At 43.4% G+C, this 23,515-nt stretch overlaps 2 protein-coding genes across 6 annotated transcripts; one reads left to right on the top strand and one right to left on the bottom strand.

Annotated features, from left to right (window-relative positions):
* The first annotated feature begins 57 nt into the window (after window positions 1-57).
* gtf2f1 (general transcription factor IIF, polypeptide 1) lies at window positions 58-14,600 on the top strand. Of its 2 annotated transcripts, none has more exons than XM_014203164.1 (14): window positions 58-180; window positions 2,879-2,955; window positions 4,231-4,277; window positions 5,761-5,833; window positions 6,102-6,295; window positions 6,498-6,668; window positions 8,354-8,562; window positions 10,230-10,383; window positions 12,204-12,262; window positions 12,339-12,464; window positions 12,598-12,671; window positions 13,109-13,250; window positions 13,464-13,617; window positions 13,842-14,600. In XM_014203164.1, the coding sequence occupies exons 2-14, from the start codon at window positions 2,944-2,946 to the stop codon at window positions 14,044-14,046; spliced, it is 1,620 nt and encodes a 539-aa protein (XP_014058639.1). In that variant the 5' UTR covers window positions 58-180; window positions 2,879-2,943; the 3' UTR covers window positions 14,047-14,600. The 2 variants fall into 2 exon arrangements, with proteins under 2 accessions (XP_014058639.1, XP_014058638.1); XM_014203163.2 differs by lacking the exon at window positions 58-180 and adding an exon at window positions 2,303-2,608.
* A 1,035-nt stretch (window positions 14,601-15,635) lies between these two features.
* On the bottom strand, window positions 15,636-21,696 carry LOC106606805 (GDP-L-fucose synthase). Of its 4 annotated transcripts, none has more exons than XM_014203162.2 (11): window positions 21,563-21,696; window positions 20,391-20,553; window positions 19,757-19,871; window positions 18,813-18,941; window positions 18,261-18,334; window positions 17,152-17,285; window positions 16,870-16,934; window positions 16,607-16,673; window positions 16,414-16,493; window positions 15,995-16,094; window positions 15,636-15,760 (listed from the first exon to the last, which is right to left on the bottom strand). In XM_014203162.2, exons 2-11 carry the CDS (start codon window positions 20,543-20,545, stop codon window positions 15,705-15,707), a joined length of 975 nt encoding a protein of 324 aa, XP_014058637.1. In that variant the 5' UTR covers window positions 20,546-20,553; window positions 21,563-21,696; the 3' UTR covers window positions 15,636-15,704. The 4 variants fall into 4 exon arrangements, with proteins under 4 accessions (XP_014058637.1, XP_014058634.1, XP_014058635.1 ...); XM_014203159.2 differs by having other exon boundaries at window positions 19,757-19,883; XM_014203160.2 differs by lacking the exon at window positions 21,563-21,696 and having other exon boundaries at window positions 19,757-19,883; window positions 20,391-21,532.
* Between the last annotated feature and the right edge of the window lie 1,819 nt (window positions 21,697-23,515).

Genomic DNA, 23,515 nt, shown 5'->3' on the forward strand with positions numbered 1-23,515 from the left:
AATGAGTGACCTATTTAAAGGGTGGTGGCCATGCTGACTGCGTTACCCAATCCACAACCCAACCCCTCCCAGTTTTTCCAACTGGTCGTTCAATACAGCACCGTTTCTGTTCAATTAAACATTTCAGAACGTAAAGACTTACTGAACGCAGGCCTTGTGTACGCCAGTGTTCCTGCAAAGGTTGGTATTTATCAATTATGAACTTGACAGAAAAGTATGATTATTTCCACAGTCCACATCCTCTCAAATCATGCATATGCACAACTTCTAGTGTTTGATCAATTGTATTGCAAGCAAATATTGTTATTTTGAGGGAAATGTACGTTTTTTTATGCAGATGAATTATAATAATGGTAGTCTAATATAAACATTATAATGTAGGCCTAATGATAAAACAGATGCATTTGCCGTTGGTAAGGAGATCGCAAGGCAGCATGTGGCTTATGTGCTTATTTTACTTGTATTATATAGGCCTAAATCATAATCATATTGCAGGACGTCTCTCCTTTTCCGACATGACTGACCTATTCCCACTACACAACAAATATTAGCCTACCATTTATCCATCACTCATTTAATAGCCAAACTTCCTCGAAAATAAATAGCTAGACAGGTAGCCTATTTAAAATATTTGACAGCATAGGATACAGCATAGGCTATGATGTTGTGCAATTGGAGCACAACATCATAGCCTATTTAAATGTAGAGCCAATACCAAGGGAGGAGATAGAAACACAATAATCTATTGATAAACGAAATAGTCAACATGGACTCAGGTGTAGACGTAACATGGTAAACAAAAAATCCGGGTTGCTCAAATTAGTATGATATGTTACGTTTGGCATGGTATGTATTAATTTGTGGATGTCAATCATCATTTGGTATGATACAGTATGTTACTAATTACAATTCATATGATATGTTACGAATTACAATTTGTATGATATGTTGCGAATTGCAATTTGTTGTGGCTAACGATAGCTAGATGGCTAGGTGGCTAATGCTAATATTAGCTAGGTGGTTAACGTTAGCTAGGCAATGGGTTTGGGGTTTAGGTTAGGGTTAAGGTTAGTGTTGAGGTTAAGGGTTAGGTTAAAGGGTTAAGGTAAGGGGAAGGGTTAGCTAAAATGGTTAAGTAATCGCAAAGTAGCTAAAATGCTAAAGTTGTTTGTGATGAGATTCGAACACGCACCTTTGGGTTGTTAGACAATCACATTAATTCAAACACGCAACCTTTGGGTTGCTAGACAATCGCGTTATACGCCCGTACATCCACCCCAACCAACCACCCTCCTTTAGTTTTGCCTTAAGTAACCTTCTGTCTCATGTAACCACACCAAACGTAACATATCATATTCATTTCAGTATCCCAGATTTTTTACAATGTTACTTCTAGTCTATGAGACCAGGTTGAAATATTGTACAACAATTCGTATTTTCCGTAGAAGTATGCTGTAGCATTGATCAAATAGACAATCAAACTTGCAAAATGTGCTGCCAGTGTTTGGCACTTGCCATTTTTTTGTTTGAAAAAGTCACTGCAAAAGATAAAAACATTATGCAACAACTTTATATAAATGTAATCTAATTTGCCATTGCATTATCTTTTAGAAACTTCCATGGCATCTTCAACATCTCCAAATCATACGGCAAATTAGGGTGATTTTGTACCAGAAAAGGTGAATGGAGGGCGTTTTCCAGGCAGGGTTGGAACACTCGTTCACAAGTGCACAAATATAGTATGGCTGTAATTTGTCAATGAAAATGTGTATATTTTGCGAGATACAGTTTGATAAATAAAAATAATTTGGCAAATATGCAGCAAGGTAGAATCACAGCAGCCTACTGTAGATGGTCTCTCAACAGTTGTCAACCAGATTTTTTCAATCATGATTCGTCACCAAGGATTTAAAGTAACTGTCCAGTGAAAATCTAACTTTTAAAAGTCCATTTCTGTTAACTTGTACGGAAATAACGTTGACCCGTTATACTCGTATTTGTGGACAACGCATTAATTGGAGTAAAAAGCACTTAAAAAAAAATCACACCTCAAACTTTTATCTCAAGCAGATGTTTAAAATATGCTTGCTATTTCCTCACAGAGGATGATGTCATCTACCTGCATTAATTATACTTTTTTGGAAGGAATTGTAATTAATTATAGGACATATTTCATAGATATCTGGAAACACTGGACAGTTGTTTTAATAATAATATACTTTTGTTTCGCGGCACGCGACTACGGCACCTATCTACTAAGAACTAACTGCTGGTTGACTTTGTTTTCCGGCCGACCATTATTCTTGACGGAACAGTTGGCGGAAAGCAGCGAGACTTGTCTTGTGTTAGTGTTATTTTGAATCCTTAGTACGTCCCTACCGAAATAAAGGGAAAGGTTGATGGTTAAGTTTAGGGTAGGGACGTCCCAAGGATACCAGATAGCACTAACTCAAGACAAATATTTAACTAACGACTGCATGAGTAACGTTAGCTACCAGATATATGTGCTAGATACATACTAATATGAAATGTTATCCAATACTTACGTTTGATTACCTATAAAGCATAAAATATAGCAACATCTTTTTGTTTCGCACATTTTGAAGAGGTAGGTTTACTGGGTCAATATATTTCTGGAGTGTCTTTCTTAGCCTACTGGTAACTAGCTACAGACTAACGTAACTCTATCAGAGGAAGAGGCGAAGCCTTTATATCCTAAATGGCTCTATAGCTGACGTTAGTACATAAATGACCACAAACAACTACCTTATGATGAGTAATTTCTGCATATGCTGAGACCGAAGTCAGTTAACTTAAGCATGTCCTATAGTTTTCTATCTAGCTATGAACTGAATGAAATGTCGTTATACTTCAACAGGTGATCACTTACAGGTGACTGCTTGACTAAGAATAGGGGCAAATTGCCTCTGTATACGGTCGACCATGACGTCACTGGTAAGTATTGGATGTATGGTTTACTTGTGGGGTCAACATGACAGTATCAGTCTATTGCTTCATCTGTTGCTTGCTTATCTCATTGTCAGGCATTAATATGGAGTTGGTCCCCCCTGTCCTGCTATAGCAGCCTCCACTGTTCTGGGAAGGCTTTCCACTAGATGTTGGAACATTGCTGCAGGGATTTGCTTCCATTCTGATTTCAGCCACAAAAACATTAGTGAGGTCGGGCATTGATGTTGGGCATTTAGGCCTGGCTCGCGGTTGTTGTTCCAATTCATCCCAAAGGTGTTCGATGGGGTTGAGGTCAGGGCTCTATGCAGGCCAGTCAAGTTCATCCACCAATCTCGACAAACCATTTCTGTATAGACCTTGCTTTATGCACGGGGGCATTGTCATGCTGAAACAGGAAAGGGCCTTCCCCAAACTGTTGCCACAAAGTTGGAAGCACAGAATCGTCTAGAATGTCAATGTCTGCTGTAGCGTTAAGATTTCCTTTACCGGAACTAAGGAGCCTAGCCCGAACATGAAAAACAGCCCTGGACCATTATTCCTCCTCCACCAAACTTTACAGTTGGCACTGTGTATTGAGGCAGGGAGTGTTCTCCTGGCATCCGCCAAACCCAGATTCGTCCGTTAGACTGCCAGATAGTGAAGCGTGATTCATCACTACAGAGAACGCGTTTCCACTGCTCCAGAGTCCAATGGCGGCAAGCTTCACACCACTCCAGCCGACGCTTGGCATTGTGATCTTAGGCTTGTGTGCGGCTGCTCGGCCATGGAAACCCATTTCATGAAGCTCCTGACAAACAGTTATTGTACTACGTTGCTTCCAGAGGCAGTTTGGAACTCGGTAGTGAGTGTTGCAACTGAGGACAGACGATTTTTACGGGCTTCAGCACTCGGCGGTCCCGTTCTGTGAGCTTGTGTGACCTACCACTGCGCGGCTGATCCGTTGTTGCTCCTAAATGTTTCCACTTCACAATAACAGCAGTTAGAGTTGACCGGGGCAGCTCTAACGGCAGAAATTTGATGAACTGACTAGTTGGAAAGGTGGCATCCTTTGAAGGTGCCAATTTTAAAATCACTGAGCTCTTCACTAAGGGCATTCTACTGCCAATGTTTGTCTATTGAGATTGCATGTTAGTGTGCTCAATTTTTATACACCTGCCAGCAACGAGTGTGGCTGAAATAGCCGAATCCACTAATTTGAAGGGGTGTCCACTTACTTTTGTATATGTAGTGTGGCAAACTGTGTGTGTTGTTTTTTTACAGGGGGGCAGCAGTTCCTCTTCTACAGAGTACATAGTCCGGGTCCCCAAGTAAGTACTATCCAAGGCCTACAGCCATTGGGTTCTCATTTAACATTTGACCACAGCAGGGCCAATGTGTACAACATTCCCGACCTTCTGTCTAACCGTTAATTATCATTGCATGCAATACGGTTTTGGAAACCTCAATCTCTACTTTCAAATCACTCCAAAATAATTTTTCAAATACAAAAGACACTTACCGTGCATAATTTTTACACAGATTCCCACAGAGGTTTTTTGCGTTGCACATTTACCCGAACTATCTGAGCTACGACACTCCCTGAGCTAATGGAAACGTGGGAGTGAACACATAAAAAAAAAAAAATCTTTAAGGAAAAACCTCAGTTGATATCTGTGTAAAACAGCTAACCTTGCCTAAGTGTATCTTCTGTATTTCTAGTGTTCCAAGCAGGACATAAAATGTACTTTTTGGTTCACCAGCCACTCAGATTTTTACGTTACAGCATTAATCTAAAATAGATGAAATTATTTTTTTCCTCCTCAATCTACATACAATAGTCCATAATGACAAAGCGAAAACAGGTTTTTAGACATTTTTGCACATTTTATATAAAAACAATATATAGATCCCTTATTTACCTAAGTATTCAGACCCTTTGCTATGAGACTCAAAATTGAGCTCCGGTGCATCCTGTTTCCATTGATCATCCTTGAGAAGATTTTACAACTTGATTGGAGTCCACCTGTGGTAAATTCAATTGATTGGACATGATTTGGAAAGGCACACACCTGTCTATATAAGGTCCCATAGTTGACAGTGCATGTCAGAGCAAAAACCAAGCCATGAGGTCGGAGGAATTGCCGTAGATGATAACCTGCTCCAGAGCACTCAAGACCTCAGACTAGGGAGAAGGTTCACCTTCCAACAGGACAACAACCCTAAGCCCACAGCCAAGCCAATGCATGAGTGGCTTCGGGACAAATCTCTGAATGCTCTTGAGTGGCCCAGCTAGAGCCCAGACTTGAACCCGATCGAACATCTCTGGAAAGACCTGAAAATAGTTGTGCAGCAACGCTTCCCATCTAACCTGACAGAGCTTGAGAGGATCTGCAGAGAAGAATGGGAGCTTCACACCCAAGAAGACTCAAGGCTGTAATTGCTGCCAAAGGTGCTTCAACAAAATACTGAGTAAAGGGTCTGAATACTTACTTACTTTAAGTTTGTTCTTTTGAGAGAAAAAAAATCTAAAAACCTGTTTTTGCTTTGTTATTATGGAGTGTAGATGGGGGGGGGGGTTAATCCATTTTAGAATAAGGCTGTAACGTAACAAAATGTGGAAAAATTCAAGTGGTCTGAATACTATCCGAATGCACTATACATGATGTGGTATCTACATTAATCATGACATAGGTTACACCACTAACCTGTGTGTGTGTGTGTGTGTGTGTGTGTGTGTGTGTGTGTGTGTGTGTGTGTGTGTGTGTGTGTGTGTGTGTGTGTGTGTGTGTGTGTGTGTGTGTGTGTGTGTAGGAACACCAGTAAGAAGTACAGCATCATGGCCTTTAACTCTGGGGACAAAGTCAACTGCTCCTCCTGGACCCAGGTATGTAGAACAACTCTCTGGCAAACTCCCCTCTCATTACAACTCCTCCATAGGCTTCTAGAACACTCACTGATTCTCTCTCCCCGTGTCTCTCTCACCCCGTGTCTCTCTCTCTCCCCCCGTGTCTCTCTCTCTCTACCATCCTCTCCTCCCCTTCTATTATTTATATTACCTTCTACACTTTTCTCTTATCTCCCTTCTCCGCTCCCATTGTCCCATCCATCTCACGCTCTGTCTTCTCTCCTCCCTCCTTGACCCCTCCCCCCAGGCTCGTATGGAGCGGGACATGAGTAACAGGAGGATGTATGGTGTGGAGGAGACTGAGGAGGGGGCGGCAGGCAGTGAGTTTGGGAAGAAGCAGAGGGAGGAGGCACGCAGGAAGAAGTTTGGAATTGTCACGAGGGAGTTCAAGGTGGAGGACCAACCCTGGATCCTCAAGGTCAACGGCAAGGCAGGGAAGAGGTGAGGCAGACAAACACACACACAATGGCAAAGCAGGGAGGAGGTAGGCTACACACAGGCCTTGAGCTTACTTTTACTTAACTCTGGTTCTCTCATAAATACTTACCAAGACATCCTTTGTCTTTCTGTCTATCTGAGGGCAAGGAGGAACTCCCATATAGCCTGAACTATCCTTTTATGTCAACATGTTTCTCTGTTTCAGGTTCAAGGGTACGAAGAAAGGGGGCGTAACGGAGAATGCGTCCTACTACATCTTTACCCAGTGTCCCGACGGGGCCTTTGAGGCCTTCCCCGTCAACGGCTGGTACAACTTCGTGCCCCAGGCCAAACACCGCACGCTGACCGCCGAGGAGGCCGAGGAGGAGTGGGGCAGGTGAGGAGAGGGGGAAGGTGGAGGGGAGGGGAGACAGGTGTGAGGGAGAGAGCCAGGAGAAGGGGAAAATACTGAGGGGAAGAATAAAGATAGGGGGTGCAACTTTCAAAGCCATGAAGTGCTTTGAAAGATTGGTAATGGCTCACATCAACACCATTATCCCAGAAACCCTAGACCCACTCCAATTTGCATACTGCCCAAACAGATCCACAGATGATGCAATCTCTATTGCACTCCACACTGCCCGTTCCCACCTGAACAAATAGGAACACCTATGTGAGAATGCTATTCATTGACTACAGCTCAGCGTTCAACACCATTGTGCCCTCAAAGCCCATCACTAAGCTAAGGACCCTGGTACTAAACATCTCCCTCTGCAACTGGATCCTGGACTTCCTGACGGGCCGCCCCCAGGTGGTAAGGGTAGGTAACAACACATCTGCCACGCTGATCCTCAACACTGGAGCTCCCCAGGGGTGCATGCTCAGTCCCCTCCTGTACTCCCTGTTCACCCACGACTGCATGGCCAGGCATGACTCCAACACCATCATTAAGTTTGCAGACGACACAACAGTGGTAGGCCTGATCAACGACGAGACAGCCTATAGGGAGGAGGTCAGAGACCTGGCCGGGTGGTGCCAGAATACAACCTATCCCTCAACGTAACCAAGACTAAGGAGATGATTGTGGACTACAGGAAAAGGAGGGCCGAGCACGCCTCCATTCTCATCGACGAGGCTGTAGTGGAGCAGGTTGAGAGCTTCAAGTTCCTTGGTGTCCACATCAACAACAAACTAGAATGGTCCAAACAAACCAAGACAGTCGCGAAGAGGGCACGACAAAGCCTATTCCCCCTCAGGAAACTAAAAAGATTTGGCATGGGTCCTGAGATCCTCAAAAGGTTCTACAGCTGCAACATCGAGAGCATCCTGACTGGTTGCATCACTGCCTGGTACGGCAATTGCTCGGCCTCCGACCGCAAGGCACTACAGAGGGTAGTGCGAACGTCCCAGTACATCACTGGGGCTAAGTTGCCTGCCATCCAGGACCTCTACACCAGGCGGTGTCAGAGGAAGGCCCTAAAAATTGTCAAAGACCCCAGCCACCCCAGTCATAGACTGTTCTCTCTGCTACCGCATGGCAAGCGGAACCGGAGTGCCAAGTCTAGGACAAAAAGGCTTCTCAACAGTTTTTACCCCCAAGCCATAAGACTCCTGAACAGGTAATCAAATGGCTACCCAGACTATTTGCATTTTGAGCCCCCCCGCAACCCCTCTTTTTATGCTACTGCTACTCTCTGTTTATCATATATGCATAGTCACTATAACTATACACTCATGTACATACTACCTCAATCAGCCTGACTAACCGGTGTCTGTATGTAGCCTCGCTACTGTATATAGCCTGTCTTTTTACAGTTGTTTTATTTCTTTACCTACCTATTGTTCACCTAATACCTTTTTTGCACTATTGGTTAGAGCCTGTAAGTAAGCATTTCACTGTAAGGTCTACACATGTTGTATTCAGCATTTCACTGTTGTATTCGGCGCACGTGACAAATTAACTTTGATTTGATTCATCCCTCAGGTAAAAACACTAGGGGGTAGGGGTGGGGAATGTAGTGGGGTAGGAGAGTAGAGAAAATGTGATGCTGACTCTAACACACACTTCCTCCCCCCTCTCAGGAGGAACAAGGTGGTGAACCACTTCAGCATCATGCTCCAGAGGCGCCTGCGGGAGCAGGAGAGGGGGCCGGACGATGACGACGAGGAGGGCGAGAAGGGGGGGAAGAAGAAAAAGAAGAAGGGAGGAAGAGGAGGGGACCTGCGCATCCATGACCTGGAGGATGACCTGGAGCTTAGCAGTGATGAGAGTGACAGCAGCGGAGGAGAAGGTAAGGAGAGAAGGATGAAGGTGAGGAGAGCTGAGCAGTGATGAGAGTGACAGCAGCGGAGGAGAAGGTAAGGAGAGAAGGATGAAGGTAAGGAGAGCTGAGCAGTGATGAGAGTGACAGCAGCGGAGGAGAAGGTAAGGAGAGAAGGATGAAGGTAAGGAGAGCTGAGCAGTGATGAGATCGACAGCAGCGGAGGAGAAGGTAAGGAGAGAAGGACGAAGGTAAGGAGAGAGGAGAGCTGAGCAGTGATGAGAGTGACAGCAGCGGAGGAGAAGGTAAGGAGAGAAGGATGAAGGTGAGGAGAGCTGAGCAGTGATGAGAGTGACAGCAGCGGAGGAGAAGGTAAGGAGAGAAGGATGAAGGTAAGGAGAGCTGAGCAGTGATGAGATCGACAGCAGCGGAGGAGAAGGTAAGGAGAGAAGGATGAAGGTAAGGAGAGCTGAGCAGTGATGAGATCGACAGCAGCGGAGGAGAAGGTGAGGAGAGAAGGATGAAGGTGAGGAGAGCTAAGAAGTGACGAGCGACTGGCGTGTGAGAAGATTTGGGCTTTTTTTTCCAATTCATCTTTCCTCGATTCGTTGCATCCTCTCGTCTCCTTCTCAAAACGCGTTGGAGACTAAGTTCTTAGGGGAGAGAATTTGGACCTTCTCCAATACAGTTGAGAAGGAGGAGATGAGACGTGAGGAGTCACAGAAAGATCAACTGAGATGGCGCCAAGGACGGAGTAAAGAAAAGTGACAGGAGCTTCTGTGGAGAGAAGGATGGAGGGAGGGAGGAGAGAAGGATGGATGGATGGATGGATGGAGGGAGGAGAGAAGGATGGATGGATGGAGGAGAGAAGGATGGATGGAGGGAGGGAGGGAGGGAGGGAGGAGAGAAGGATGGAGGGAGGGAGGGAGGAGAGAAGGATGGATGGAGGGAAGGAGGGAGGAGAGAAGGATGGATGGATGGCGGGAGGGAGGAGAGCCCAGTAATGATGAGAATGAAGAAAGAGAGAGGCATGGGAGTCATTCAATCAGATTGTTCTGAAACGGTTTCTGCAGTTAGAAACAGATCAGATTAGCATTTCTTGAACATTATTTTTCTGAAAGACAATTAGAACTCAAATTGAAAGCTAGTTGATTGTACCCAAATTGGCCATTTCAATTGCTAGGATTAATATAATATTCAATAAATATAGTTCCCAACATCCGATATGGACCAAACTTCTTCTTAACAATGATTAAGACGTGAGGAATCCAAACAAATGGTGAAAAGCCACCACAGACCCCTTAGTTGTCTGGACTTCACAGAGATACATACACAAAACAATGAACACAGGCCCCTTAGTTGTCTGGACTTCACAGAGATACACAACAACACAACAAATGTTTTACATTGTAATTTGGGTAAACAACATGTAGGCTACAGCAAAGTGTTTCTGACATATTGTGATATGATATTAAACAGAAAAAAATGCAACCGATATAAACGTGGATTATCCATGTCGGTGCTCATCACTAGTATACAGTGTGTATGAACCACATGTCTGTTAGCTGAAGACGCATCTCTATGTCTTAACAAATAATGGACAGTACATTTTACATGTTCAACTGTTGAATTGTTAGAAGGTGCATCTCTCTTTACGTTCCCTCTTTTCTCACCCCCTCTTCTTCTTTTCCTCTCAGATGGAGACAGCAAGCCCAAGAAGAAAGAGGGGGATGTGAAGGGGAAGGGGAAGAAGAAGAAGAAGAAGAGGGGAAGTGACAGCGAGGCTAATGAGGACAGTGACGATGGAGACTTTGAGGGCCTGGAGGTCGACTACATGTCAGATGAGAGCAGGTGAGACACACAGATGCACAGACTCACAGATTCTCACACACACAGACTCACACACACACACACACACTCACAGATTCACAGACACACACACACACACACACACACACACACACACAGATACACACACAGACTCACACACAGATACACACACACATACAGTGCATTCGGAAAGTATTCAGACCCTTTGACTTTTTCCACATTTTGTTACGTTACAGCCTCATTCTAAAATGGATTAATTAAGTAAAAAAATCGTCATGGAAACGAACCAGGGTCTGTAGTAATGCCTCTAGCACAGAGATGCACTGCCTTAGACCGCTGTGCCACTCAGGAGCCTCTAAAGCTCTGTCAGGTTGGATGGGGAGCGTCGCTTCACAGCTGTTTTTAGGTCTCCAGAGATGTTCATCCTTGAGATGTTTCTACAGCTTGATTGGAGTCCACCTATGGTCAATTCAATTGATTGGACATGATTTGGAAAGGCACACACCTGTCTATATAAGGTCCCACAGTTGACGGAGCATGTCAGAACAAAAACCAAGCCATGAGGTTGAAGGAATTGTCCGTAGAGCTTCGAGACAAGATTGTGTCGAGGCACAGATCTGGAGAAGGGTACCAAAAAATGTCTGAGGCATTGAATCTTCCCAGTGACCTGCATCATTCTTAAATGGAAGAAGTTTGGAACCACCAATACTCTTCCTAGAGCTGGCCGCCCGGCCAAACTGAGTGGACCTTGGTCAGGGAGTTGACTAAGAACCCGATGGTCACTGAAAGAGCTCTTGAGTTCCTCTGTGGAGATGGGAGAACCTTCCTGAAGGACAACCATCTCTGCAGCACTCCACCAATCAGGCCTTTATGGTAGAGTAGCTAGACAGAAGCCACTCAGTAAAAGGCACATGACAGGCCACTTAGACTCTCAGACCATGAGAAACAAGATTGTCTGGTCTGATGAAACCAAGATGAAACTCTTTGGCCTGAATGCCAAGCATCACATCTGGAGGAAACCTGGCATCATCCCTACGGTGAAGCATAGTGATGGTAGCATCATGCGGTGGGGATGTTTTTCAGCGGCAGGGACTGTGAGACTAGTCAGAATCGAGGGAAAGATGACCTGAGCACAGAGATCCTTGATGAAAACCTGCTCCAGAGCGGTCAGGACCTCAGACTGGTGCAACGGTTCAACTTCCAACAGGACAACGACCCTAAGCCCACAGCCAAGACAACGCAGGAGTGGCTTCAGGACAAGTCTCTGAATGTCCTTGAGTGGCCCAGCCAGAGCCCGGACTTGAACCCGATCGAACATCTCTGGAGAACTGAAAATAGCTGTGAAGCGACACTCCCCATCTAACCTGACAGAGCTTGAGAGGATCTGCAGAGAAGAATGGGAAACTCCCCAAATACAGGTGGTGTGGCATCATACCAAGACTTGAGGTTGTAATCACTGCCAAAGGTGCTTCAACAATGCACTGAGTAAAGGGTCTGAATACATATGTAAATGTAATATTTCAGTTATTTTATGAAATGTCAAAAAAACTGTTTTTGCTTTGTCATTATGGGGTATTGTGTAGATTAATGAGGGGGGAAAACTATTTAATCACCCATTTTAGGATAAGACTGTAACGTAACAAAATGTGGGGGAAAGTCAAGGGGTCTGAATACTTTCTGAATGCACTGTACACCAGAACTTCTATTGACAACTGTAGGGTCACACACCAGAGCCTTACACACAAACACTTCCTGCAACCTCTCATCTATTTTCTCACATCTGTTTCTCTCTTTCATCCCTTCCTCGCTCTCTCTCGCTCCTTACTCCCTTGTTCCTGCAGTTCAGAGGAAGAGGCCGGCGAAGAGAAGGCCAAGTCCAATAAAGAGGCCGTTCCCAAAGGTCAGAGGGCACCGCCATGGCAACAATACAACGTGTTCATGTGTGTGAATTCTAAGAACTTTAACTCTGTTCACAGGAATCGACGAGGCATCGGAGAGTGAGGAAGAGAGCGAGGAGGAGAAACAGAATGAGGAAGAGGGGAAAGAGGAGGAGGAGGAAGAGGAAGGGAAGAAGACCCCAGTCCAGACGAAGAAGAAGAGAGGTAGCAGTTTTTCTTCTTCTTTAGAATCTTTACTGATCAGGTATCACAGGGAAGTGGCAAGACTTGAAGAACCCACGGAAATATACTGTTTTTGTTGAAGGGGGTTATGATGTGATAATGTTGTGTGTTTCAGACAGCAGCGGTGAGTCGGACACTTCGGAGGACAGCGACATCGATGGAGAGGCAGCCTCCGCTCTCTTCATGGTGGTGTGTGTGTGAGAGTGTTAGTTTGTGTGTGGTCCCTTTTTGTAGTGCCATTGTTCAATGTCAACCCCACTTTCTCTTTCTCGCAGAGATGGAGTCTTGATATCGGGTTCTTGATCTGGGTTACGGTGCCCAAGATCTGGGGCTTTTCTAAAAGTCTTGAACAAGACTGGTAGTTGATGAACCTGATACCATATTTTGTAGTTTCTATGTGGCACAAAAGGGGTGACACAACACACAATTTCCAGGGTATCTTGCTTCCCTAGTGTGGCGGCAGTGTGGGCACAAAAACAGGCCTCTGTCTTGGTTTTCCACATTTCAACTGGTCTTGGTGTGGTAATGGTCTGCTAACACTGTCTCTTTCTTGGTCTGGATCTTGAGAGGTTGAGAATGGCTCTCGTGGACTTTGCTCTTTACGTTCCCCATTTCCTCACTATCAGAAGAAGCGTACACCTCCTAAGCGCGGTGGTGGGCGTGGCTCTGGAGGCAGCTCCAGGACTGGCAGTCGCCCTGGAACACCGTCCATAGACTCCGCCTCCACCTCCAACACACTCCGAGCCGCCGCTAGCAAACTGGAGCAAGGTACACATGCACGCATGCACTCACACACACATTTTCACAAATGGGAAATAGATATTTATATTTGTAATGTTTTCATTTATATTTACATATTCACAGGATCTGAAAGCCTTATTTTGTTTGTGCTACCTTTAGGCTTTGTGACCTCAGCACTGCATGCTAAAACTGTCTCCATCACCCTGCTCCCTCCCTCCCCTCCCTCCCCTCCCCTCACAGGTAAGAGACAGGTGGTGGGTGGTAGCTCTGAGTCTCCAGCTGCCAAGAGGCTGAAGATGGAGTCCAGCAGTACGGCTGTCACCACCCAGAGTCCTGCCCCCTCAGGGAAGAGCACGCCACAGCCCCCCTCAGGCAAATCAACCCCCAGTTCCAGGTATATTCCTCTTCAATCTCTCCTGTTTGTTCACTTTTCTCACCCTTACCCTCTCTCTAGCTCACACACACACACACTCGTTCTTTCTCTCTCTCTCCTCTTTTCTCTGTCCTCTCCTACACGCACTGTCTTCTTATTCTCTCTCCTCTATCACCCACTTTCTCTCCCCACCACACACCCTCCCCCTGGTTTTGTGTCCCACTCTCCATCCTCCCTCTCCACAGTGACGTTCAGCTGACGGAGGAGGCGGTGCGCCGCTACCTGATCCGGAAGCCCATGACCACCAAGGACCTGCTGAAGAAGTTCCAGACCAAGAGGACTGGCCTGAGCAGCGAGCAGACGGTCAACGTCCTGGCCCAGATCCTCAAACGCCTCAACCCCGAGAGGAAGAACGTCAACGACAAGATGCACTTCTACCTCACCGAGTAAACCGGGCTCGTGTTCATTAGGGCATGCGTTTTAAAATGGAAAATGAGTCCAAGTTCCTCTTTCAGTCCCTTTGGTGCCTAATGAACACGACCCAGGGAGGGAGGAGGAGAGGATGAGATGCTCCTCATTGATTTAGCAGCAGAAGGAGGAGAAGGATAGAACAGGGTCCTTGGAAGAGGAAGGGTAGAAGAGGAAGAGAGTAGAATAAGGTAGAAAGAAAAGTGTTACGCAGCTGTGATTTGTGATGCGGTGTAAACTAGCTTCAATATGTGTCTCGAAATGGTTTGAAGTCAACTGTACCTATGGCAGTCCTTTCAGGTCAAACAACTTACAAGATATAGGTTTATCAATGAATTAGGCAGATGTGAAGGTATCAATGAAAACATTCCGTGTAGATCTTGCCTGCCGACTCACCTCCCACCACAATCAACTGGATTCAACAAGACAAGTGTGGGTTATTTTGTTTTTGCCGTATCTCCCCAGGCCTCTATTTCTCATTTTAAAATTGTCTTTTGTTTATTTTCTTTTGTAATAAAAACCCTGCTGTTGCCGTGGCTGGTCTCCTTGTCGTGTTTCTGGTTGGTTTGCATAATTAGAAGCAGAACACTGGACAATGATGTCATACATCTTAAGGCTTTTCAATGAAGACGCACTAACATTCTTTGAGGTTCTGCCAGAAGTCTACAGTGCTATCCAGTGGATTCATTGGACATCTACTTTGCAGCAACTGTTGTGTATGTACTTACTTGGATAAGAGTAGTGTGTACTACAATGACAGTCTACTGTTGGCCTGTACTTCTTCATGCCATGGAGAAGTGGTTGTGTAGTAGAGAAACCATGTTCCGCAGAAGTCATTCATCATTATTCAGCATGATACGACAGGTGTAGGCTTATTAATGTTACACCTGCTTCTTCCTCTCCTGAGGAAAATGACAAGATGTGCCAAGTAGAGTAAAATATACTGATGGCACATCTGACTGTTTATTAATGGAGCGATTACTGGCAGATCCCAAATGATCTTGGCTTCCTCAGTGTTATCGTCAAACGTTGACATTTGAAACTGTCGTGTGACCCCCTAAAAACCTGCTTCTTCCTGTCCTGTTTCTACGATTTTATTTTTACAGTGAGGTGGAGCGACAGTGATGTCCTAATTCTCAAGATTCTTCAGGAAGTTAACTTTATATTACAGTGTCTGATGGCTCTACATAGGTTGGCCTATTCTAGTTTATGTTTATCCCAGATAAATCACATGGGGTGTCTATCTTTTAACACAAACCAGTATTATGATCTGCAGTGTCTGGACCGAGGCCAGTGAATGATGAGAAACAGTTGGCTCCAAAGGCAAGAGCCTTTCAAACCTTAATGTCAATCCCTGACATCAACGGTGCAAATTGAGGAGAAAGGATCCAAAATGGTTTCTGGGGAGAACAACAAGGTGGGGTATAACAGCCTCCAGTTTCACAGAAATTGTGAGTGATGTGTACCACTGATCTGACAAAACTTAACCGGCCATATGGTGAAACCTATCCAGAACTTTCACTTATCAGTTGACATGAAGGCAAGGACACAAGACTAGGAAGGCACAGTAGTAGTATTGGGACGTAGCCCTTCTTTTTCATTAAACAATCAGAGTTCACTGTCTCTATCTTCATTGGTCTTCATGTTCGGGCTATGTCGTAGTTGTTCACGAACCAATCACAGGTCTTCTTGATACCTGTAGGGGAGGAGAGACACAGTCAGTCATCTATGGATACTGTGCATTTTGGAAGAGTGGTTTAATCGCTGTGAATGTTGCTTTCATCATAATCATAAAACGACCAATAACCAGATTGGTATCAAATATCATGCTGTAATGCGTCTGTGTTATTTACAAGGAAACTAATTCCAACTACAATATTGAGTTGTTTTCTGGACAGAAAATACAACCCTCAATATTTGAATCTCTGACCTTCAGAGAGCGGCGTGAAGGTGAAGTCAGGGAGGTAGCGTCGCAGCTTGGCGTTGCTGGCCGTCTTCTTCATCTGACCGTCTGACTTGCTGGTGTCGAACTGATGTCATAGGTCAAGGGCCACAAAAGGCAAAGCACAGGGAGATGGCATAGTTACAGTGCAACGGATACGGGGGGTAGCCAGTCCGAGTGGGCTTTTAATGTACTACATCTGTACGTCTGTCAGTCCAACAGGTGTAATGAACCTCTAGATGTGGTTGCTGGTGTTGTACTAAGGATTCTACTAGATTGGTTCTAGACACTGATCTAAGGTCAAATTTGAATAACGGTTAAGGTTAGGAATTGGGGTTGATACACTGATCCTAGATCTGTGCCTAGGGGCAACTCCTATCAGGTGTACACAGCCTGTGGAAGGATACAACTATTTGGCCTTTGAAGTCCAGGGCATCTGCAATCATCTCTACGGCGTCCTTGATGGGGAGCTCCTCCTCCTCCCCCACTGTGAGATACAAGGGTCAAAGGAGCTTGGTCCAGTTACATACGGTACACACACGCACACACATTGACTGATCACCCCCCCCCCCACACACACACACACCATGTTGGACTCACCAGAGAGAATGATGGGGTCAATCTCATCATACTCCCGCAGCACCCAGAGGAACAGACGTGCTACATCCTGAGAAAACACACACAGATGTAATGTACACACACACACATATCTGACATTGCACTGACATGCACACACACACACACACACACACACACACACACACACACACACACACACACACACACACACACACACACACACACACACACACACACACACACACACACACACACACACACACAGAGTAATTCACTAAACATACCAGAGAGTAGATGAATTGTCTCCTGGGTGTTCCGGAGCCCCACACCTGTAGAGGGGTTCCCTCCTCTGTCAGAAGAAGAGTAGAAAGGAGTAAGTGTTTGTATCTGTGTGCGTGTGTGTGTGTGTGTGTGTGTGTGTGTGTGTGTGTGTGTGTGTGTGTGTGTGTGTGTGTGTGTGTGTGTGTGTGTGTGTGTGTGTGTGTGTGTGTGTGTGTGTGTGTGTGTGTGTGTGTGTGTGTGTGTGCGTGTGTGTGTGTGTGTGCAGTAGTGTGAGTGTTACTTACTTTTAGCAGCATATGTCTTATGCATGAGTGCCGAGAGCACGTGACCATTTTCACAGTTGAAGTTGTCATAGGGCCCATACACATTAGTCGGGATTACGGCGGTGTAGCGACGCCCATGCTGCACAAAGTATCCCCTGTTGTCAATCAAGTCCACACACGCACACACTTCATGTTGTGGTTAGAACATTAATGACCCATTCCAGCAATTTTTTTAAACGATATTCCAAGTATACATACAGTAAAAGGTACAAACCCTTAAGGGTAGAATTTTTTGTTGTTGTTGCCAAATAGTTGGGGGTTTTTACACACAATGGCGAAATTCAAGGGGTTGGTCTGATGAATGCATACTGATGTCATTGGCCTTCCCTCTTGCTTCCCAGAAAAAGAGGAAAGGGCCACCCCCCACTTCCCAGCTACCATATTTGGTTAATTGGAAGTTGTGGGAACATACGTTTTTGGTTTCCTATTGGTTCTGGGAACAAAGGCCTAAGTTTCCTGACCGGTGAAACTGACGTTTTTTTTTAACGTTCTGAGAATATTAATTTTTTGGTTGCAGGGACGTTCTGAGAATGTTTACAATGATTCCCTGAAAGTTTTCCTGGGAGGTTTTATTAATGTTCTGATAATTATATCCCAGTGGCATACCACTTAAGTATTCCTAATCACTCAGGTGAACTTAACGTAAAATATGAATGGGAATATACTTCAGTTAGATTTTACTCATAAGAATTTCTAGAGGTGCCAATAATTGTGGCACACATGTTTTGGAGAAAAATATTTATTTCACATGTATTTTTTTTTATCATTTTACTTCAATTAAAGGTTAGATTTTTTTGTGAATATTTTGAATGAAAGACCAAGAGGATAAACAGCAAAGACATTTTTTTTACAGCCAGTTTTGCTCATGTTTACCAAGGTTGCCAATATAAGTGGAGGGCACTGTATGTGCTACCTGGGCTGTGCCATGTAATGAAGGGCCTGCACCAGCTACTGAAATGCACCTTTTGTTAATTAAATCAGGTGATAAATGAGGTGCTAGGAAGGCTGGTGTGGGTCTTTCAACTGTGTGCTAATGTACCTGTTTAGTAACAGTTTAGTCACCAGCTCACCTGTTCTGAATATCAATCATTCTTTTGGCATGTGAGTAGCCAAAGTTTGAGTCGTGTGGCGGCCCATTGTGGATCTGTGGGAAGGGGAAAAAAGCATGAGTGATTATACACGATCTTTTCTTAAAAATCACAGTTAGAGGGCCAGAGGTTCCAAAACATACAGTAGTTCTACTGTCACAGGGCACATACTAGGTTGAGTCCCAAATGGCACCCTAAACTGTTGAATGGCAGGGTAGCCTAGTGGTTAGAGCTGGTGGACTAGTAACCGAAAGGTTGCAAGTTCAAATCCCCGAGCTGAGAAGGTACAAATCTGTCGTTCTGCCCCTGAACAGGCAGTTAACCCACTGTTCCTAGGCCGTCATTGAAAATAAGAATTTGTTCTTAACTGACTTGCCTAGTTAAATAAAACTCCTACTTTTGACCAGGATCATTAGGGCTCTGGTTAAAAAATAATGCACTATATAGGGAATTTGATGCCACCATAGTATTTTAGTATTAAGGTTAAACACAACATGCTCTCATTGATATGGTCTTACTGGTTGTTAAACTAACCATGCTCTCATCAATAGGGTATGTGGTCTTGTCAGGAAAGATGCAGCTGGACAGACAGGACACCACCTTGGTGACGCCCCTTTCGTGAGACGTCTGTAGCACATTGTCATTGATGCGAAGGTTGTCCCTCTGTGAAGGCAAAACACTGTGGTCTCAATTCAATAAAACCTGTATTGGGCTTTACACAATAACTTGTTTTTACACAAATGAATTCAAAGAATGCATTTAGAGACAGTGATAAGAAGCTCTCCTGTAAACACTCCTCACAAACACCCCGCCCGTCACGAGCACGCACATCGGCTCAGCCTTCGTCTGCGAAACCATCTCTCACTCTGATCAAAGAATGCTAACTTTTATTTTTTCAGTTGTGATATTCACATACTGCTATTACGCTGTAGCCCGTCATTGTAAATACGAATTTGTTCTTAACTTGCCTAGTTAAATAAAGGTTAAATAAAAAAAATAAACAGGTGGATTAATACCCTTTTGGAATTAAGATGAATACATTTGCAAACAAAGTCACTGTGTAAACTTCGCTTTGAGAAGTTCAATTGAATTTCAGCCTAAGTAGTTGCCCAGCCAGGTAAACATTTACATTCAGGTCATTTAGCAGAAGATCTTTTCCAGAGTTACTTCCAGTTGGTGCATTCAACCGGTAGCTAGATAAGACAAACCATTTCACGGACTGGCCTTTAGGCAGTTCAGGAAAAATGTCAGATGGGCTGGTTCCATCTTCAGCCCATCAGCCTGTCTAAACTGGGGGTTTTGTACAGAATTATCATTATTTGGTTAACAATTGGGGCGCCAGGCAAAAAAAAATGGGCCAGTGAGTTAGAAATGCCCGTTCCGAATTTCTGGTCCCATCCCTGATTGAACAAATGTACTTTGGGACAGAAACGTATAGCCTAGGTATTGAAACAAACTGGGTAGTTAGGTAAGCTCACCAGAAAGTGTAGGTTCTCCTTCATGTGAAGATAGAGTCCTCCCACCTTGGCAGCCAGGTGGATGACATGGGTGGGCCGATACTTCTCAAACACTGCTCTTGTCTGTTGTAGATCTCTGGCAGAACAACTGTCATCATCATCATCATCATCATCATCATCACCATCCCATTTAATGGGAAACAATCTCATAAAAGTATGCATGCACGAATGTAAGTAGCTAAACATTGAATGTGGTTCCAACAGGAACTATATAGAAACTCTATAAATATATACTGTATCTACGCATCAATCTACATATCTATAGAATAGATTAGAAAATAATAGAATAGCAGAGAATAGAATAGAATAATTTTTCCATGAGTGAACTTATTTTGGGAATTTATTTGATCTATGTCGTTCCTGTTGGAACCACAAAACCAGCCCCAGATGTAAAGGGTCATAACAGGATTTCATACAGTGCAACATGACATACATTTCCTATAGAAATATGTTATGTAGAACATACATGCTGGTGTTTCTCGGGCATGTAGAATATGGGATCATGGCATCGCTATATAGACAAGTCATTTTTATCTGCAACGACCAAGCCTCAGACCAGCTCTGCTGAGAATGAGGTTCATGTGACATAACTTACACGAGGTTGGCCTCTTTGGAGCAGAGGAAGTTCCACTGCTCGCCCTCGAGACAGCCGCCTTCTTGTTTCACCACGTGTTCGATGGCCTTCCCGACCAATCCGGATCCGCCCGTGACGAGCACGCGCATCGGCTCAGGCTTCGTCTGCGAATCCATCTCTCACTCTGATCAAATAATGCTAACTTTAATTTTTCAGTTGTGATATTCACATACTGTTATTACGCTGAAGCCCTAAACAAAGTAGGCTGATATGAATGACAGTGTGATCATGGCCCTATTTATAGTCTACTTTTGAACGTAATAATGATGATAATACAAAACTAAGAATAGTTATACATTTAGGCTAATAAGAAATTAATAACATGCTATACATCAAACGCAAGTTTAACTGTATTAACACACTTTTCGTTTCATTTACAATTTCGTTGTAGCCTATTTCATTAATCATGGAGGCTACTTATTTGTATTAATTTCCTATCTACATTTATGTGCTTTTTTTCTTTTGAAATAAGATAAATTTGCCATATTAAATATTAAGCTCAAGTGTGAATTGCATTATGATCATGTTCATTTTAGCAAAAGGACAAATAGCTTACGCCAATACCGACAGATACAGTATATAATTTTAAAATAAACAATATGTGTTTATTCGAAATAACGGTTAAGGCCTATATTACAAACAGTATATTACAACATCAGATGATCATATAGGCTACAACACTGACATTATTTTAGCAACACAGACAAGAGTAGGCTAAAAGTAGCAAATTGTCGAAAGAAAATGTTTAGGCCTACTATTTTAAATGAAATGTAGCCTAGGCTACATTGTTGAAGTCAAAAGCACTCATTCATTCAACCAAAAGGCCTATAAATAGGACTTATAGGACAAACATTTATAAAGGCAAAACATTTTTAATATTAATCCGTATAGTTTATGTGAGCTATTTTGAATTCCCACGGGGGGCCAGTAAAAATTATTTTATTTTTTAAATGCATGAAATGAAATGAAATGAATGAATTCACTACTGTAAGTCGCACTGGATAAGAGCGTCTGCTAAATGACTAAAATGTAAATGTAAAATGTATAATCAGTCACATTTGTAATTCGGCAAGACCCTCGTGTTATTTAGTATGTATCTTATCAATACACAAAGTAAATATATGAATTCAAACCTGTCAAATGTTTAGTTAGAATTTTTTTCTCCTGGAATGAAGTCGGTATTAGATCCTATTTCTGAACGCTCAAGTACATAAATGAGGTATAAGCTATCTCTCTTGTCTTGCACACTAACCTGTCAATAGGAAATACGCAGGCGCAAGGTGGAGTCGCTCTTATAGGCTACCTGTGAGCTACACTTTTAGAGAAAAAGGGTTCTACTGAGAGTGGTAGCCTTACAGGTGACTATCCCAGTTTCTCGCACCATCACTCACGTAACACATTAAGAAAATACCAGGACTGTTAAGAAAAAAATCCCCAGCAAACCTTTTTCTTCTCCACACCATAAATTTAATATAACTTCTGTCTGGTACCTGTATAGGCGATTTTACCGCATTTATGGTGTTGATTCTATATTGCAATGTTTTATGGCGTTGTACCAGATCCGCACTACAAAACAAATTCAGTATAGACTCATAAAACATTTTCATAAAACCATATCAATTCTTCATTCCTTAATTAAAATATACTGACACAAGTAGATAAAAAAATATATATTTTACTATCTTTTGTTTCACAGTTGCGGCATTGTATCCAACATAGGGCTATATAGGCAGGCAAATAACTTTTAATATTAGAAACTGGTCAATTTGACCCACTGAATAATATACCATGACGAGTATGATTGATTAGAGAAAGAAAATCCCCATTGTAAAGAGCCAGGTATAGTGACTTTGCACCACAGTGCAAATCTGATATCAACTTTGGAGGGGACAATTACATGAAATTTTCTCAAGAGCAATTCCTGAGGGAGACACCAAAAGTAGTGCTGTAACACATAGCCTACATTGTAATATGGTAAATGTATATTGAGGAACCAAAGAAATAAGGTGTTTGCCGTACTCCTAACTACCGGTACCCAAAACTACACAACTAATCACAACAGCAATACCATTGCCTTTAACAAATCTTAGTTCAGTCACCAGTTTAAGTTGAGAGTGGGGGTATCCATGGCATTTTCCAATTATGTTCCTATTTTACAAGTCAAAAAAATTGAGAACCTTTCATAATGTTGCCAAACAAAGACTCAACAAACTTACCTGAGACTCCCTGTCTCTGCCAGTCTGTCCCTGCATATCTGTCCCCAGCTCTGCTGTCTGTGTGCCATCTGTTGCCTGCTCTGCCTAATGACATCATTGTGAAACATTTCCATTAGAATTTCATTTCTTTCTTATGAACATTTTATCAACTAGTCTTTGAGATATTAGGCTACTAGGGTTCTTACTTTGCGTTTTGGTGTACTGAAAAATACTCTGCCATTTTTCTACCTGGCTGGCTGGCTGGCTACACACACACACACAGTGTGTAGGTTATTTACAGTAGGAGATGGGCTTCTATCATCTTATCTTTTATCATTCTATTTGGGCTTCGATCTAAGAGGTAGCTAGCAAATGTGAAACGGATTAAAATGACAAGAGTTGACAGCTGTATGAGTTCACCATTTACACAACATATGCTGCAACCTTTTGTAATTTTAATAGTTTGTTTCATATTGGCTGGCTTCCAACAATAGCTGAATTTGCAAAGCTAGCGAGCACCAATTCCGTTTCAGTGGTGTTTGCTATAATCTTTGCTACCCGGGTTAAATAAAGGTGAAATAAAATAAATAAATAAAAGTTCCCTTGCGACAATTTAGCTTTTGCAACGAGACCATTAAATATATATAAGACAATGGTAGAAGAGAGTGTAGTTCTGTTCAGTTTGGACTTCAGTTTATCGCTAACCTTATCGCAGGGACTTTGAAGCACTAACTTACATCATCTGCATGCTGATCTTGGAATAAATTGATGATAGCAAAGATTCCATCTTTGACGAGGCCACATAAATGGAATAGCTAGCTTAATAGTTAATATTTGCGCGCTAGCTCTGCATATTCAGCTAGTTGGGTGCGCGATTGACTGGATTAACCT

Source organism: Salmo salar, chromosome ssa06 (genome assembly GCF_905237065.1).
Source record: "Salmo salar chromosome ssa06, Ssal_v3.1, whole genome shotgun sequence".
Taxonomy (NCBI): domain Eukaryota; kingdom Metazoa; phylum Chordata; class Actinopteri; order Salmoniformes; family Salmonidae; genus Salmo; species Salmo salar.

Coding starts and splice junctions, on each gene's coding strand:
- gtf2f1 (XM_014203164.1), top strand. Junction 12,672..13,108: donor CCTCCGCTCTCTTCATGGTG/GTGTGTGTGTGA, acceptor CCTCACTATCAG/AAGAAGCGTACACCTCCTAA. Junction 13,618..13,841: donor AAATCAACCCCCAGTTCCAG/GTATATTCCTCT, acceptor CCCTCTCCACAG/TGACGTTCAGCTGACGGAGG.
- LOC106606805 (XM_014203159.2), bottom strand. CDS start 20,545: ATGGATTCGCAGACGAAGCCTGAGCCGATGCGCGTGCTCGTCACGGGC. Junction 17,286..18,260: donor ATGATTGATATTCAGAACAG/GTGAGCTGGTGA, acceptor GATTGACAACAG/GGGATACTTTGTGCAGCATG. Junction 15,761..15,994: donor CTTCACGCCGCTCTCTGAAG/GTCAGAGATTCA, acceptor CCTCCCCTACAG/GTATCAAGAAGACCTGTGAT.